Source organism: Vulpes lagopus, chromosome 16 (genome assembly GCF_018345385.1).
Source record: "Vulpes lagopus strain Blue_001 chromosome 16, ASM1834538v1, whole genome shotgun sequence".
NCBI lineage: Eukaryota > Metazoa > Chordata > Mammalia > Carnivora > Canidae > Vulpes > Vulpes lagopus.
Window position 1 is genome coordinate 3,718,514 of NC_054839.1, and position 19,117 is coordinate 3,737,630.

Here is a 19,117-nt window from a genome sequence, read left to right on the forward strand (position 1 = left end):
AAACCTGGTCCCTAGAAGATTTAAGGGGCAATGTATATACCTGTGTTCTAGGGCTCGAAAATTTTTTACATGCTGAAGTTTAGAAGCCCGAGAGTCCTAAATATTTAATTTGATATTGTTAATTTCAGGCAATGTATTCCACAAAAATTTCCATTTTGGTATGGAGGATTTTTTTGTTTGTTTGCTCCATTGGTTTTTGGTTTTACTTTGACTTTTAGAGTAAAACTCCGAGTTTTTTGTTGTTAGGTTTTCCAGGACTGTTGCTCAAGCCAAAGCTTTTGGCTTTTGACTCAAGACAAAGACAAATTTAATAATTTGGTGACAAGAAGTTTTTCTTTTCTTTTTCTTTATGATAGGATAAACGTCATCCAAGGTGAGCTAGGGAGAAGCATGGGCTGAAACTTTAGCACAAATGAATGAGTCTATGGTCATCTTTCTTAAATATTTATTTGTGTATTCAGTTTTCATCATTTGAACATATTTTAAATTCCTTTTTTTCATGGTGTTGATCTTTAAATACTCCAAAATTGCAAGTAAAACAGGAATTAATTATTTTCTTACTAGATATATGTAGCCCTTGTGAAATATACTTCTATCACATATTTGTTTGCTATTGCTGTCACTCAAATTCCATTTTTATTATTCTAGAAATACTTAATTTCAATATAAGGGCACATAATTTTTTTGTTATCTTTACCTACTCCCTAAGAGTTAGCATCAGAGATTTCAGAAAGTAACCATATTAAAAGAAACCATCTTAAAAGATCTCTATATTTCTAGCTAAACAGATATGCATAAATCTGAATATCAAACATTAACCTGAAAAGCTTTACAAAATACCTATTTTAATCAAGTTAGAATAATACATTACAGTGTTACTTTAAGGGTGGGTAATCAGGAGATAATTTTGCTTTCCAACCGATAGGGTTTGGTTATTGTAAACCATGGCAGTCTTATACGATGAGGTGCCATCACTGAGCACACTTAACGGCTAGCTGTAAGCTAAGCAGAGCTGTACTTGCTGACACGGAGATAAACCACATGATACTTCTAAGGGAGTAGAGCAGAATAGTAAAACTACACGTATGTATAATTCAAACTTTATGAAAGTAAAGCCAAATATATGACGTAACTATACACATAATAATCTTATGAAAACAAAGTTCGACACAGTGGAATATTAGAACGTTTAGAGTATTTCTAGGTAAAAAATTGATAGTTTTTATTCTTTCTTTACTCTTCCCTCTATTTTCCAAAACATGTATAATTTGTATAACATGCATGAAATGATAAATGCCATATGAATAATAATATCTTAATTTTAAAAGCTGCGAAATTCGGCCAAGAGAAAAATGTTAAGGAAAGCTGATACTTGGGGGTTCTGGGAGCCTGTATCATTCTTGCCTGAACTTTTGTCCGTTTGTGGTGGTAATAAAATTTGGTAAGGGCACTTTTTTTTTCTACAAGTCTTTGCTGCTGGTAGAAAAATCCTCCTGTGTCTAACTGATGTCACTCTCCCACCCCCATTGCACCAAAAAGCCTCTGTCTCATGAACCCTGTACTTATTTTTTTCTTTAAGATTTATTTATTTGAGAGAGAGAGAAGGTGCGTGTGTGCACACACATGTTGTGGAGGGGTAGAGGCAGAGAGAGAGAGAATCCTAAGCAGACTCCCCGCTGAGCATGGAGACTCTCTCAGGGCTCAATCTCAGGACCCTGAGATCATGACCTGAGCCAAAATCAAGAGTCTGATGCTTGACTGACTGAGCTACCCAGGCTCCCTATGACCTGCATATTTCTGATCATTATTCATCATCCTTGTTTATTATGGTGGGGTATGGTTCGTAAAACCATTTGAATTTTTCTATGTGTGTGTGATTCAAACAATCTTATTTTCTGAGTGCCAACAGGGAATTTCCACGTTGCCCTGGAGACCTTCATGCTAAACTCGAATAAACCCTGCCTCGACCAATTACCTATCCCCAGACTACCCCCATCCACCAGCCCCGAAATAATGTGTGACTTGTGATAGGAATGGCCCGGCTTGGTTTTCATCCTATTCCCTCTCCCCTCCTCCTGCTTCTGATCTCAGCAGTAAGCATCTGTGGATGAGCAATACGCTCAGCTGAGAAGCAATGATCCTCAGCTTCCCTATGTTCCCTGGGACCTAGAAGAAACCTGAAATGGGTTGGGGACCACCCACTGTCCTGGATGCATAACATGGACTCTCTGTTTCCCTCTCTGTTCCCTTCTCATCCTGTCTCCCTCCTCTCTCTTCCGTTTTACCTTTTTAAATTGTGGAACTGTAATTGGCACATGAGTCAAGAAACAGGACTGTGTCAGGGACTCAGAAGCCCCCATCACACTCTCTCCCAATCACCATGGGCTGCTTTTTCTCCAGCAAAATCGCTGTCCTCCCTTGGGCAGCAAGGATTTTTTTTGCCAGAGCCCCTCCCCTCTTTGTTGGTCAGTGCTGCCGTTCTGCAAGGTGTGCAGTAGTATCTCCTGTGCTTTTCATGGGCATTTCTCTAATTACCAGTGAAGGTGGATTCTAAAGAATGCTTAAGTGCCTATACATGTCCTCCATCCAATTTCCTATTTGATAGTCTTTTGTTTCTAAGTAAACACCGAATATGACCCTTTGTTGGTTAAGTTTTTGAAAATACTTCCTCTTGGGGCACCTGGGTGGCTGAATGGTTGAGCATCTGTCTTTGGCTCATGTTGTGATCCCAGGATCCCGGGATCAAGTCCCGCATTGGGCTCCCCGTAGGGAGCCTACTTCTCCCTCTGCCTACGTCTCTGTCTCTTTCTGTGTCTCTCATGAATAAATAAATAAAATCTTTTAAAAAAAGAAAATACTTCCTCGCCCCCACTCTCTCTATATATATAATTTTATTTTTCCTTTGTGGTTACCACTCTTTTGTGGCCTGTTTAAGAAGTCTTTTTTTTTCTTACTTCTGAGGTTAAAAAATAAGCCTATATTTTCTTCTACAAATTTTATTATTTTCCATTTGACACTTAGGTCTATAATCTGCTAGAAATCTTTTGTGTGTATAGCACAAAGTACGGATGAAGTTCATTTTTTCCCTCACATAGATAGCAAATGAATATCCTTCCCCCAGTGCCCTGCAATGCCAAGTTTGTTATAAATTAGGTCGTTATTTATGCAAGCTGGGAAGGTTTTCTGTCTTCCCTCTTTTTCTGTATTCCTAGTCTCTGGAAGAGTTTATGTAACACTGGCATTCTTTCATCCTTAAGATTTGGAGACAATTTACCAGGAAAGTCATTTGGGTTTTCCCCACAGAAAAGTATTCAATTACAACTTCAATTGATTTAATATTTACATTGTTATTTAGCTTTCCTATTTTTTTGGTCCATTTTGATTGTAGTTATTTATTTATTTTTAGAAATGTGTTCATCTAAATTCACAAATTTATTTTGGCATAAAGTGTTCATAACATACTCAAGCTCTGGAAGGTCAGTGGCAGGTCTCCTCTTCATCCCTAGAGTAGCCATCTGTGCCACCTTCTTTATTTGTCTACTTTCCTTACAAGAGAGTTGTCCGTTTTATTCATGTTTCAAAAAGAATTTTTTTTCAAAAAACTGACTTCTGGTTTTGTTATTTGTTACAAATTTCAATAACTTAGCTCTTACCTTTATTATATCTTTCCTTCAACTTCCTTGGTGTTTAATGGTCGCTCTGTTTCTAACTTGTATTTGAAAAATCGATTTTTGCCCTTTCTTCTTTTGTAATACATATGTTTAAAGACATACATTTCCACTGATGAAGACATTAGCAGTGTCCCACAAGTTCTGTTATGTTTTCATTGACACTAGTTACAAAGTTCTGGATTTTTGTGATTTCTTCCGAAATCTACTGATTCCTTAGAGTTGTAATTTAGAACTCCCAGACAAATGAGAATGGTTATTGTTAATAAGTGCATAGCATACCATTCCCTGTTCTGTTCCTTCACATTTAAATTTGTAGCATTCTCATATTTTATACGCTTTTCAGAGATCTTAGGCTTTAAAATATTTTATTAATGAATTTATCTTTAATGCAAATTCACACTAAATGAATCTCTTATGGTTTCATGGCATTCAAGCTTCGTTATTTTCAGAGGTGTTTTTATGCCTACCATCTATGACCTTTCTATTTGTCTTGTTTGTCAGAGAGCTCCTGTTTACCCTTTTTGCCATCTTTTGGGTGGACTGACTTTTATTATTCTATTTTACTGTTTATTAGTTTGGAAATTATATACTCCACTATTATTCCTTCAGTGGTTGCCTTCGAAATTATAGCCTGCGAGTTTGAGTTATCCAAGTGTGATAGTAAACTCTGCTTTACACTCTCCTGATTACACCGGTTTTATTTACTATTCGTTTTTCCTGCTTGTATCTCTGAGCCTTCTGGGTTTGCCGGTATTTAGTTCTTCTAGTTTTTATTTTTTTTCTAAAACTACCCTAAGTCCTGTGCATTGATACAGAAGTTTTTTACTATTTATGAAAACCTAGATTGGCAGTTATTTGAGCGTGTTAAATATGTTACTTTATTGTTTTTGAATTGTCTTTTGAATTGCTGCTCCTTAGAGTTTGTCTTTTTTTTTTTTTTTCTGGCTGCTTTTAATATTCACTCTCAGTTACCAGTGTTTCACTATGAGATGCCTAGGGGCAGTTTTCTTCTTATTTATTCTAATTAGGCTTGTTTCATTTTAACAAAAGTCACATTTACAGACAGACAGATGTCTACACGTATAAATTTCTAGGAACACATGCGTTCCTGTTTGTGGATAGCAATTCATACCCTTCCACAATCTGCTATAGTCTGAATGTTTGTACCCTCCCACTCCTGTTCATATGTTGGAATCCTAACCCCTAAGGTGATGGTTGTAGGAAGTGGTGCCTCAGGAAGGACATTAGGTCACGAGAGTGGCACCCGCATGATTGGCATTAGTGTCCTTATGAGAGAGACCCCAAAGAACTGGCTCCTTTCTTCCAACCAAGTAAGGACACAGTGGGAGACTGGCAATCTGCCAGCTGGAGGAGAGCCGGACTTGGAGCTATGTTTCGGCCATTTATAAGCCACCCAGTCTAGGTATTTTGTTACAGCAGCAAGAATGGAGCAAGACAGCAGTCCATCTCCTGCCACACACCCAGCCTCAGGCAACCAACCATCTGTTGTTGTTGTTTTTTTTTTTTTTTTTGCCTATAGTTTTGCATTTTGCAAAACACCATGTGAATGGAATCATACTCGTAGTCTTTGATTCTTTTCTCATTTAGAGCAATGTGCTTGAGAGTCACCCATTTTTTTGCATGTGAGAGTAGTGTACCACCCCCCTCTGCTTTTTTTTGCATAGTTTATCCATGTGCTAGTCAGCCTGTAAAATGGCCCCCAGTGAGCCCACGATTAGGCACTCACACCTCATATAACCCCCTCCCACCAAGGGATCTGGATGTGTGACCTGCTTGCAATGAACAGAATGTGGCAGAGGTGCTGGATGTTCTCTCCAGGATGGGCTATGTAAGGACCATGGCTTCCATTCAGATGCTCTTTCTCACTCATGGACTGCGTGCCCTGGCAGGAGACAGCTGCCCTGGTGTGAGGCCACCCTTATGGAGAAGCCTGTATGAGTGAGCTAGGAAGCAGATGAAACCTACCTGTAGCCATGTAAATGATCTTGAAGATGGACCATCTCTCTATCAAGCTTCAAGATGACTAGAATTTTGGCCAACTGTTAGTTGATAGTTGCCTCACAAAGGACCTTGAAACAAAGGCACTTAACTCAGCCACGGCCAGATTCCTGACCCACAGAATGTATGAAATAATAGCATTCTGCTGAATTAAGCCTCTAAGTTCTGGAGGCAGTGGGCAGGTGGTGGTAAATTTACAGAGCCACAGGATCCAGTCACCTGTCGATGGGTGTCCATTTTGGATGATTATGAATGAGGACACAATTAGCATTTGCACACAAGTATTGGCATTGGCACAGTCTTCCCCGCTGCCTGTCTCATCTCTCCTTTCTCCAGAATTCCAGTGCCTCTCTCACCACACCGTTCATGTCTCTAAACTGTGTTCTGGAATCCCCAATCTTCTCTTGCTTCTTCTGTGTTTCATTTCTCACAGTTTCTCATTTATCTTCCACTTCCTCAGGTTTCTTTTTTTTCTTTCCCTTTTTAAATGACTGTGTCTAATTAACTTTAAACTCATCTTCTATTGTATTTAATTTTATGACTATTTCTCAATTTCAGAATTTCCATTTGGCATGTTTTTATAGTTCCCCATTTTTGCTGATTCTCATTCTTTCATCTCCTTGGGTATAGTAAACATACTCATCTTAAAGGACATGCTTCTGAACTCCAATGGCTCCCATGGATGCATTGGGACTGCTTCTGCTTGTTAATTTTTTATCTTGTTTTGTGTTGTCATGTGCCTGGTTTTTTGACTGCATGTTGAATATTGTATTTGAAACATGGTTTCGATCATTTTGAAGCCTCCGATGTTGTAACTGTCCTTTGGGACACCACACACACAAATACACACACATACACACATACACAAACACACATTTCCTCCCAGACACCTGTGGTCCCTGTCAATCCTGAAGGCCCACCATTAACCTCAGGGGTTGAGATGATTCATAACTGAGCTATGGTTTCTAGGTCAGGTACACACAGCCCTTAGGAGGGATGTGTCAAGACTCCGACCCATGGCCTTGGCAGATCCTGGACTTAGTCTCTCCCCACAATCCAGGAGGCCATCAGGAATCCAGTTGGAATCCTGAGCTGCCTTCTGGGGACTAAGACAGTGCTCTGAATGGCCCTTGGAGAAAAACCTAGAATGTGGGTTTACTTGCTTGGTCCCTATGGCATTCCATACCTCCTCCTCAGCCTCCTCCCTGGATCTCATTGTCATAATAGTTTAAGAATTAAAGATTCTTAATCAGAAGAAAAATCAGATTAAAAAACAATAGTTTTGGCCAGCTTCTCTGGATGTTCTCAAGAAAACATTGGTCTGACTCTTCCCAATAGCCATTTCTAGAAGCCATGGGTTACTTTTACATATGAGAGAAATAAGTTGTTTAGACACTAGTAGACAATTTTTTGATACATGTAGTATAACCAATTTCTAGATGACACATTCATTGATACATTCCAATTAAAAGCTTATGGCCAGTCTGGTGGTTATCATGCCTTTAATATTATTTTCCCTCATACTACTCAGGTATGAGAAGAAAAAGGTATTTTTCAAATTAAAAATATCATTAGAGCAACTCCATCTCCTCCTTCCATTCTGTATAATCTCATTTTATATTGGTTCCCAGATATCATATACTCCACAGCAATCTCTGAAAAGTCAACTAACAAGGAAAAAAACTGTAATTCTTTAACCTAACCAATATAATGCTACAATATACCCCACAGTGACATTTATGATCTATGTTACAGTTTTTAAGCTTACTTCATTTTTATCTTTCAAATCCATTCTCCCTAGAAAGTTGACAGAACTTAATACTTTCATCTATTTAATTCTGAGTTTAAAAAGCACTTACCATTTGAGATGGAATTCCCATTTTCAGCAGTGATAGCACTCGATAGTGAATTAGGTAATTGAATTCCATGGTTATTTGCATTTCTATCTTGAGTTTCAGATGCAATTTCTGATCTACCAGGATCATCTCGGCCACTTAAGTTCATGTTAGTTTCAAAACCTAAAATAAATTTTAGAAAGGATTATTCTTTTTGAGTAAAATGTACCGATTAGTTTAATAAAATAGTAGATGAAACTAATAAAACTCATAAAAATAAATATTAATTACATTTGAAATAGTAAATTAATAATCATCCTTAATTAAATTTACGGCCTACAAAATACTCACCAAATTTTGCCACAACACTATTAAACATAATGGGAATTATTAAGTGGTGATAATGTGTTTCATAATGTATTATTTTCAAGCATATCTATACAGAGCTTTTGATGTCAGAGTCTAGCAACTTGTCACTAGAGCACTGTCTGTCTGGAAAACACTATTACCTAAAAGAAGCATGGCAATAAATTCATGTTTCAGTATTTTTCTTAATTATTAAACTAAGTAGAGCTGAGACAATCCTATAGACTTAAAAAATAAGAAATAGACTTTCAGCATCATTACAAAATTTGTTAGTATCCATTTAAGAGTATTAACTTCAAAACCCTACTTCTGCATTCTATACACTAACATCACCCAATTGTTCACTGAATGTCCCATGTTGAGTGTTCAGAGATCAATGAACACAGAAGCCATTGTCCAAATTATGCTGAAGAGCCAATGAAGACTTTTTTGTAAAAATACTATGTAGTAATAGTAAAGTAAAATATAACAAATGCCAGGAGTTGGAGCAATGGAGCAAAATCTACTGTACTATCCTCAGGCAGGGCCTACGCATGAACCGAGTGTGCAAATCAAGCGCAATTGTGCACCATGGCATCAGATGCGGCCCTCGCCACCCCTCCCCTCTCCTCTTTTGGTGTCATGGTCTCTCTCTCAGGCTGGCCAGGTGTGCCTGGGATTGGCTCTTGCTTCCCCAGGGACCTCAAAAATCTCCAACATCTGGAAGGTTTTGCTCAGTATTGAGGATGTGCACACTGTTTCTGCTCTTTGTTGGTACCCAGTAGATACTGACTGCCTTTAGGTTAGGCCTTTCTAAAGTTTTAGGCTACCAGATTATTTGAAAGGGATAAAAAGCATAATTTGTTTTACTATATTTTATGTGCAGCAAAACTGTTTATCTTCAATGATCTGAAATGAGAAAGGGAGGGAGGAAGGAGGGGGAAGGATGGATGGATGGAAGGAGGGAGGATGGATGGAGGGACGGATAGAAAGAAGAAGTAAGAGAAGAAGGATGGAGGGAGGAAAGGAAGGAAGGATAGATGGAAGGAGGAGGGAGGGGGAGGAAGTAGGGAGAGGCATGGATGGATGGATGGAAGAGGAGGGAGGAGGGAGGAAAGAAAGATGGATGGATAGAGGGAGGGAGGAAGGCAGGATGAATGGAGGGAGGATAGAGGGAGGAAGGAGGGAGGAGGAGGACGGAGGAAGAGAGGAAGGGAAGGAAAATAGGGAAAAGGCCAGCCCCCCAGAGCTTATCTCTGTAGGCTTGTCTTAACATGATCCTAACTCTTGCCTCTAGACATGATTTCCCGGTGCCCCGAGCTTTACATTCCAACAGTGCTACAAGCAGGTGACAAGCATTTATTTAGAGGCTCCATACTGACCCGTGTTTCCCTGCTTCTCTAGACACACTCCCTCAACCCAGGGTGCCCCTGTCCTCACCAGTAGGGCCCTTGGTCGGATGAGCCACCGGGCCTGTCATTTACAAGCGGAGCGTGCAGCCTAGAGAGGAGCCAGGTCTGCTCCGGGGGAAGGGCTGTTGCTGTCTAGAGCAGGAAATGCTGGATAGATAGGATGAAGGCAACAGGGTCTTTGAAAACCAGCTGGAGGCGTGGAGATTTCAGTGACCAGGGATCCACTGTAGCCCCTGGCTCCCTGCATTTAAACAGAAGTGGAAAGGCCTGGCCCAGCCAGTGCGCGTAAGAGCAGTGAGGAACCTGAGAGCAGGTGATGGAAGGAGCCAACTGAGTTCTCGCCAACGAGCAGTCACTGCGTAGGCTGGTGCTGGGAGACTCCCTCTTTCATTGGGTCCACTCTAGTTTGCCCTTTCACGAAATCCTGAGAGTTAGTAAAACAGGTTTGGCAGTAAAGCTGTCCCAGGACACAGACTCGTCCGCCTCTCCAAGCTAAGGGAGTTGTTTCTTGAATGCCTACTATGTGTTCGACACCCTTCAGGGGCTCCACATGGTCATGCAGTAATGACCATGACACAGATGGGGCTTGGAGCTCACCTCCCGGTTTGACCACAGCCAAGCCAGTAAACAAACAGGCAGAGACCTGCAGGCGGGGCAGAAAACCTAACCGCGGGCAGCGGGCAGCAGGGGTGAGTGGTCGCCCCGCCTGGCAGTGTGGCCAGGGAAGCATCCCCCTAAGGGCTGCCTTGAGGCTCAGAGAAGGAGGGAGAAGACTGGCTGCCTAGAAAGATAATCACCCACATGTGTGAAGCCTTGAAGAAGCAGGAAAGCTCATCTTTTTGAGGGAACTTGGAAGTAGGATCCTAATGAGTTAAGCATGCAGAAGCAGAGGGCAGGTGGGGCGGGGGCCCGGGCACATGGCCCAGGGCCATGGGAGGCCATGGCAGGAATGAACAGAGGTTCTGTTCTCAGAGCAAAGGGGGCTTACTGAAAGCTATGAGCCAGGGAGTCCCTCACTGGGTCAATGGGGACAGTCCCCTCACCTCTAGTGGGACAAAACTCTACCCTCTGAGACACTGTGTAGGCTCCCAGTACAAACAAGATGCTAGCTTCCCTCCTAACCAATGTCCAGCCCATAAACAGTTCACATATTTACAGTCAAAACCTCCAATGTTGCTATTAAAGCCTTAAAAATATTTCCAATCAGCAGGGTATACCGTAGCCAAGGACTGTTTTTAAACCTGTCATACAAGTTAGGCTGTGATTCTTACATTATCTACTAAAAATTTCTTTATATATATATATATATTTTTTTTGAGATCAAAATGCATTTAATGTGGTCTCTTTATATTTTTATCTTAAAAGCATAGGTCTACTCAGGATACCTGTGGGTTGGCATAAGAAAAGAAGTCCTTCTTCAAGTAAAACGTAAGAATTGATGGCCAATCTGATGATAATAGTTCACCTTGTTCTGATGATAATTATAGTATCTCCTGAGCGTCTATGATGAGCCAACCCTCCGCTAGATGCAACATCGAGGTTTGTTCTGCTTTTCCTACTTCTGAAGAGCTGTCGCTTTCACACCCATTTTCGAGATGAGGTCACTGAGGCTTGAGGAGGTTAAGCTACATGCAAACATTTCATAACCAGCCGTTGGTTGCAGCTGGGTTCAGACTGAGGCACGCAGCCTCCACCACCCACTCACACTCATTCCTACGCTTGGCCCTCTGTTTAAAGTCTTCCTTCATTTCATTTGCTGATCTAAAGGATAAGGCAACTGCTTTTCTGTGGCTCTCCTGGATCGCCATGCCTCAGCGGTAATGAACTGGGAACCATAGATTGAGCGTTGTACTCTGGCCACTGACCTGGAGTTGCAACATCAATATAGAAGTCTCCACTTTTGGGTTATCCTTATTCATCAATATTAATTGTGGGGATGGTTCTCGGTTTACTAAATTCTGTGTCAGCCTCTGCTCATAAACACCCTTGCTCCAAACTAAATCCAAACATGCAAAAGCATCTGTGCCCCAACATGTTAATGCCTGGATTCAACCACAGTGAGGGGCAAATGCAGAAACCCTCCAGTTTGACCTTGCCATAAAGGGTCAGTTTAGCATAGGAGCATTTGCCACATTGCTTGTTGAGAGTGTGTGTGTGTGACCCTGACTCAGACTCACAAAGTAAAGGAATTAACAGCAGTGAAAAAGCAAGAGGACACCGAGTCTGAGGAAGTCTTAGCTATAATAGCACATATACAAAATGCACACTTTATGGAGAGTCCTATAAGGAATGATCCAGAGCACACAAAGTGGCAAAGCCTGTTCATGCCTCCAAGCAGGGGCCATTGGGATTTTGAGGGTGAAGAAAAGTCGGTCACAGTCACAGCAAAAGAAAATATTTCAGACTCTCAGTAAATCTAAGCAAACAAGCACGGGAGTGTGTGCTGTAAAATCCCGTATAAAGACTGAAGGTATGTCTGAGTCACTTTAGTATCTCAGCATCTCGTCTGATCAGTGGTTTGTGTAGCTCAGTGGCATCCTTTGGTTGGGTGCTCCACAACACGAGGTGATCTGAATACCTGTGCTGTTTCTCCCAGCCTGTAAACAGGATTTCTCTGTGACCCCTGCCTGGTGCTGTTTGTACAGGTCCGGGAGAAATGAATCACCCTGGGATCTGACTCAAAGAGAAAGCCTTGGCCTTGACACTAGATACAATGTGGACACAGTTAAGTTGAATCTCAATCTCATGGGAGAGTTCTAGCAAATCTCTAAATGTGAATACGGGAAAAATTCAGCTTTGCTGTGTTCGTTTTTTATATAATAACTAAAATATCACACTGGGGAGAGGGGTGTGATCCTTTGAAAACTGGTTTTCAATAGAAGGTGATATTGCCCACCAGGGGACATTTGGCCATGTCTGGAAATGTTTCTAGTCCTCACCCAGGAGGAGGGGGCTGCTACTGGTATCTCGTGGGTGGAGGTCAGAGGTGCTATGAAGCGCGAGCAATGCGCAGCCAGCCCCCATGATGAGGAATTTCTACCCAGGATGCCCGTAGGGCTGAGGCTGAGAAACTTTGCCTTAAAACCTAAGTCAGTTCATGCCATTAGCCCACTCAAGTCTCTCCTCTGGTTTCTTATTTCATTTAGATCGAGACCCAAAGGCTTCCCGTGGCAGAGACCGTCCACCACCTGATACTCTGCGCACCCTGGACCTCATTTCCAGCTACCCCCTTGCCAGGTGTGCCTGATATTCTTCTACTAACCCAGCTCACTCCCCAGAGAGAGCTAGGAGCCCTGCATGTTGCTCAGGCTCTGCTCAAATCTGTCCTGAGCAGACAGGCTTTCCAGACCACCTTCCAGAGGATAACTCCTCTCTCTGGTGCAGGTCATTTTCTGTCCCTACTCCTTGCTCTAATTTCCTATGTCATCCTTCTCACCGAGGACATATACGTCTCAAGCATTTGTTTTCTGCTTGACGCCTTCCGGAGTGCTGGCAGCATGAAAACAAGTGCTCCATGGGAGCCTGGAACAGTGCCTGCACAGAGTAGGTGCTCAATAAAACATTTGTTGAAAAAGAGAAACAACAGAATAAATAATAAGCCAATTGTCACAACAAAATTGCTGTAGAAAATTTTCTTTTCTAGAAGGAAAGTACATGTTTTGCAATTAAAATAGTTGACAAATTTACTGAAGATTCCATGTGAATGATTATGGACAAATCTCAATCACCATTTCTCCTTGTTCACACAAGATTCCTGGAAACATGAAAGGACTTCCACTGTTAACACACCTTTGAGTTCTAATCTCTATTTGTTTAAAGCTACAACCTAAGGAAAATTTCACATTGTGCAAGGTGAAAATTTTCTATGTATTCAAAGGGCCAGAGCTGTTTGCTTTCCACCTGCCGTATTAATGTGAGGGGAAGAAAGGACTTTGGGATATTTGAAATCTCTTCCTGACCCACAGTGTGTATTTAGGTTTTTGCTGTTGTGCTACCAATTATCACTGATAAATATTCCATCCTTGTCTCACCAATATGCCAAGTTCATGCATATTGTTCAGTTTTTTAAAAAATCTTACTTTACCTGGCTTTGCGATCTCTAATGTCAGAAAATTGCAATCAGTTTGGCAGGTATTGGCTCTGGAATCTTGGTGCCTAGAGATGGGCAGAGGTGGGTTGACCAGGAGTCTATGGAGTGATGGCTGCAGACCCCACCCTCACTTGCAAAGGTCACATCCAAGGTCCAAGAGCCAGTCAATCAGTGCATGCACTATTAACACTTCCATAAGACAGCTTTGATAAATGTGTGCTTTGCTTTATTTCTTCATTTTCAATAAATGCTCCATTCACTCCCTAAATTTTTGTCATTTTTATTCTTTTTCTTAAAGACACCCCACACCTGCTCCTCATGGTATAAGCTCCAATGTTTGCAGAAAAGGATGGTCTGGAAAGCCTTTTTGCTTGGAGAAGGGAGGAGAGGAGGTGATAGGATAGGAGGGGAGAAGACGGGAGAGGGGATCTGGTTCTTTACACTCTGCCTTGGAAGCGGGCATGTTTGCAGCTTATGCAACATCACCAGAGTGGGTCCAGGAAGTACTCAGGTAAGGGCATAACATAAAGACTGCATTTTTAAAATGGGATTAGTCTAGCAAAAAAGGGGGCCAGCTAGATGAGGCTGGAGGAGAGATCAGAGACAAGAGCAGGGAGCATTTAGAGTCGGGCAGAGGGGAGAACTAGGGGTCGGGGGGTCCAAGTTACAGGTCCCTTGGAGCTGGGGGACTGGACCAAGTCAGCGCCAGCGAGGTGCCAGGACATAGGACAAGTTTGGGGCTGTGCATGTTGCTCTTCAAGTGACAGCCCTATGCTCAAGGGTTAAATGGAGTGGCAATTATTTGAATGAGCCAGAGCATTTATTAGGACTGAAAAGAACGTGTGTAGGGGAGACTCAAGCGTCTTTTAGTAGGGAGGATCTCTCAGCAAGGAAGCAGTGTTCCCGGGAGCCCGGCCACAGGAGGCAGGCGAGGCACAGAGATAGTGGACAGGAACAGACACCAACAGGCAGGTGTGGGCTGGGAGGCGGGGCGGAGGGGAGGGCAGGGCAGAGGGAGGCCGACCTCAAGGCAAGCTGCAGAAAGGTTGAGGAGAATGAGTAAGGAATGAGCAACGGAATGTTTCTTTAATAACACTTAAACACATCACTTCTTTCTTGGTTACCTTAACTTGAGATAATTTTAGAGTGTATTTTGGAAACACAGGAGACAGGATCCAGGTTTCAGTAATGCAGGAGAAAAACAAACTATTGCTCTTTGACTGATTAAATACTGAGAGTGCTATGTAAGGCAGAAAAAATGTGAAAATACATTTTAAACTCATTACTCATGCTGGCTCTAATTCCTTCTGCAACTCTATAGGAAAATTTCTCTTCGGAAAGGCTACCGCGTGGAGGGAATGTGCTTGTTTTTTCCTCTTTGGCATTAAGGAAAGGTACAAACACTGAGAGACGTGGCTGGCATAGTCCTGCTACTTCTCAAGTTCTTGTTCCTAAAATTTAGGAGTTACAGCTAGACTGTGCTTACAGATACACATAGATGGTGCGTAATGAAATTTGGATGGGATCGCTTAGATCCCAAATCGGCATCCAGTGTGTGTTACAAGGAGCACTGTCTTTTACATCTCTGATTTTTCTAAAAATCTGATATTATTGCATGTAAGGAAGAAATACAAATTAGGATTCAGCACCCCAAACTCCCCTGCATTCTGCTATAACAAGGGTCTCTAGGAAGGGAATTAAACTTTTAAAAAAATACATGAGTGCATAGCCCAAACATATGGCATATTGCCTCAGAGAAAGACAAATGTCAACTATAAGGCCACACGCAGACCATGTCTGATCCCAACCTCAAATAAGCAGACAGACCTCCCACATGGGTTTGTGTCACAAGGCAGGAGGTGTGACAGGGTGGGTGGGTCTTACTATGGGAGGTGTGGCTGCTGACAAAGAGGGGTGCAGGCTGAGTCTGCGTATGTTTTGTACAGTGCACATCCAACTGACCGACCCTAAGCCATGTGAATCTGACTTTATCATCCATCTGCTAATAGTTGCAGAATGGTATCAAGAGTGGCCTTTAGAATCTAACAGGAAGGGGGACCTGGAGACAGTACCCTGGGACTTCTATGTGATTATCCTTATGACACAGCCACGTCCCACGTCCCACAATTCGGTTGTATTTCTATAGAAATGATTACTTAAGAAACAGAAAAAATAGAGCACCATAGCAATTACAAAGGATGGATGGGGTGAGAAAAAGTAATTGCCCAGGGTTACCAACCTTAAAAGGCTAGCACCAGCCCCCCAGCACACCTTCCTACTTTTTAACAATCCTTAAGAAATCGCCACCCTCGAGTAGATCAAAATTCCTCTTGGACTTGTGTTTTAGGCATTCTCCTGTGGCAGAAAGTGCCACAAACGCTATCTTCTGGGTTAAGTGGGGTAGAATGGAAATGCTTCTGTGTCCCCTACTCCTCACTCCTGCCACCCACTCCCCTGCCAAGTGCAAGGAGAGGGTTTGTGCTAGAAACGCCAACTGAATCAGGAAATAGAGTGATATCTTCAACAACATATGTGCTGAGCAGGGGAAGAATGTATTGATAGTAAAGCTAAAAAATGACTGTCAGTATAAATAAGGTTTTTAGAACCCAAAAATGCACAGAAAATTATGTTGTGCCAATTTTCTTTTAAATTTAACTAACTGGATCCCTTTGTGCCCATCTATTCTGTCCCTGCCATAATGGGAAACAAATCACGCCAATTCCTTCCCTCTCCGTGTACTTGGGTAGCTCGCCTCTCCTATAATTAGCTGAACATGCAACATCTAAACACCACACTGGCCTGGCCCGGAGACCCATTCCTCACGTATAATTTCATAGGTCATGTGGTTATTTATATTGCTGTTATTTTTACATTTCCTAAGTGCCAGGTGGTAATGTAAATCCAGGAGTCGTGGAACGCAGTGCCTGCAAAGCAGCTCTGTCAGCCTCGGCAGCTTTAGTTAGGTGAATGGGTCCTCCTCGCTTTCTCCAGAAAGCAAAGGTGAGGAGGATAATCTTCTGCTCTTTTATTGGAAACATGCAGTATCTGTGACACCTGCATGGCGTCACAGATGGTGAGCTAATGATGCTCAGCATCATTAAAAAGCAACACAGAGGAGTCGCATGCACCTCCACCAGCTTGTGCGTCCTTTCTTCTGTAAATGACCAGTGCCCCCTCCCTCAGATCTTAGAGAGCCCAAAAGAGCATTTATTTATTTATTTTTCACGAGAACTATGTTGAGTCTATTTTGTTTCTTGGTATTTGTTCACTTTTATATATAGCTAGTAATTGAGTACCTCTTGGATTTTGTTTTAATAGACAATTTGCTTTAAGAAGAACTACTTTGGTCCTTAAAAAAATATACTCTATGTTGCTCCATTTCAGGGATATTAGCTTGCATTCAGCCTTAACCACGATGTTCTAGTGCCTGATGGCCACCCCTGATCCTCTCTGTATACATACACCTTAGCACAACTAGAGTTGGCTGATTCACACACGTGTCACACAGGATAGGAAAACTCTAGCTGTGAACACTAATTTCACTGGTATGGTGTGGCAGGTGAGGAAGAATCAGTAAAATCAACAAAAGTTAAAAAAAATAGCAGTGGTGTATGCTGAGTCTTTTCAAAATCCTTGTTCAGGAGTAATCACAAAATTTACCCACCTCAGATATTTAATAACCAAAAGGGCACAGGCTGGGGCCCACAGAATAGGCACAAACCATATACATACCTTAAGCCTGTCGTGTCAACATCTAACCAAGAAGGAACTGGACAGGCCTGGGGCCAGGACACCCAGGGTGTGGGGGTGCACTTGGGAGCCCCGCAGGCCCTCAGACAGCAGTCATATCCAACTGCTTCAGTATTTTAACAACAAAAGAATGGTACCCTGCTCATCTCTTAGGGAGCAACCCATCTGCCCACATTGGCTGACAATAAGCCAGTAGCTCTGAGGCCTTCAGTAACGAACTAAAAATATCTGTATGGGGTGCCTGGGTGGTTCAGTTGGTTGACCATCTAACTCTTGGTTTGGCTCAGGTCACGATCCTGGGGTTCTGAGATTGAGCCCCGCGTCAGGCTCCCTGCTCAGGGTGGAGTCTGCTTCTCCTCTCCCTCTGCTCCTCCCCCAACTCAAACTGTCTCTTTCCTTTCAAAAATAAATAAATAAAATCTTTAAAACATAAAATAAAAAATATCTAGATAGATTTAAATTTTTGTTGAAATTCCTGATGAGCCATGGGCACTGTGTTTTTGGTAGCTTCTGCAATAGCATCTTTTACCAAAGATAGGCTGGTTGGCGCTACTAATTCCTTGTCTCCAAATCACATGTGCATGTGAGCAAATTTCCCTTCAGCCGCTGCAGTGACATATCATAGTGTTGATGTCAGATACTCAGAAGGGAGGAGCAATTGGGACCCTGTAGGGCAAGGCTGAACCTGTGTCTCCAATGGACTCTCATTTCATCCAGGAAGGAAGATGGGGTTCCCCACTACCAAATGGCCAGTTAGAAGGTAGGATTCTCTTTCCCATATGCCCCACCACTAAGCATCTCTCATTAATCATTATTAAAGTGTATATGTTTACATTTAAATTAATAGAGAAAAATCAAAGAGAGACACCTATCCTTTCCACATACCCTAATGTAGTTACTCCAAAGAACAACTTGATTATGTCACCATGTCCTTGTACAAAATCCTATAATCTGGGATGCCTTGGTGGCTCAGTGGTTGAGCATCTGCCTTTGGCCCAGGTTGTGGTCCTGGGGTCCTGGGGTCGAGTCTGAATTGAGCTCCCCATGGAGAGCCTGCTTCTCTCTCTGCCACTCTCTGTGTCTCTTGTGAATAAATAAAATCTTAAAAAGCCTATAATCAGTGCAGGATAGAGCACAAAGCACAAATTGGTCTGTAGCATGAGGGCCGGGGTCCTCCTGTCCTGGCACCTTCTGTCCTTGTGTTTGGTCTCAAATCTGTCTTGTGCCTCCATAAAAATCCTACCTTCTATATCAGTGTTGCAAAAGACATATTTACAGTCTGAGAAATCAATTTAGTGGGTCATGACAAGCATTTAAAGATGAAGGAGAATAGAACCAATTGAATTTTTAAAAAAGCAGCATTTCACAAGCTTTGAGGGTAAGTAGTGTTTTGTGATGCCCAAAGAGTGTCTTCATGCAAATCATCTCTTACCACATGGATACATTGGATTTTTTATGTTTCCCTGCTATGAGCTGCTTCTGAACAGACCCCACATTTTATTTTGAAAATCCAGTACAATGCCTGGTACAAAATAGATCCTTGGTGGGTATTTTGAATAAAAAAAAATGAGTGAAGTGTGTCCTTCTTACTTGATGACTTTTCCAAACCTCTTTGAAAACTTCAGGCAAACAGTAATAGAAAATACGGTTACTAGCTGAACTATCTTGCCTGGAGTTAACCCTCTAATTATTCTTTTTTTTTTTTTTAAAGATTTTGTTTATTTATTCATAGAGACACACAGAGAGAGAGAGAGAGAGAGAGAGAGAGAGAGAGAGAGGCAGAGACACAGGCAGAGGGAGAAGCAGGCTCCATGCAGGAAGCCTGACGTGGGACTCGATCCTGGGTCTCCAGGATCACACCCCAGGCTGCAGGCAGCGCTAAACCGCTGCTCCACCGGGGCTGCCCCCCCTCTAATTATTCTTAAGTCCTGAGAAGAACTGCATGTTTTGGGACCATGTCATAGAATGATTTTATTATCTGAAAAAAAATGGAAC

At 42.1% G+C, this 19,117-nt stretch overlaps 1 protein-coding gene across 1 annotated transcript in view; it reads right to left on the bottom strand.

Annotated features, from left to right (window-relative positions):
* MYO16 (myosin XVI) overlaps positions 1-19,117 on the bottom strand; it is a 451,497-nt gene that overhangs the window by 35,025 nt on the left and 397,355 nt on the right. The window contains exon 32 of the mRNA XM_041730888.1: positions 7,550-7,708. Within this exon, the coding sequence (XP_041586822.1) occupies positions 7,550-7,708 (159 nt within the window). The remainder of the gene's footprint in view (positions 1-7,549; positions 7,709-19,117) is intronic.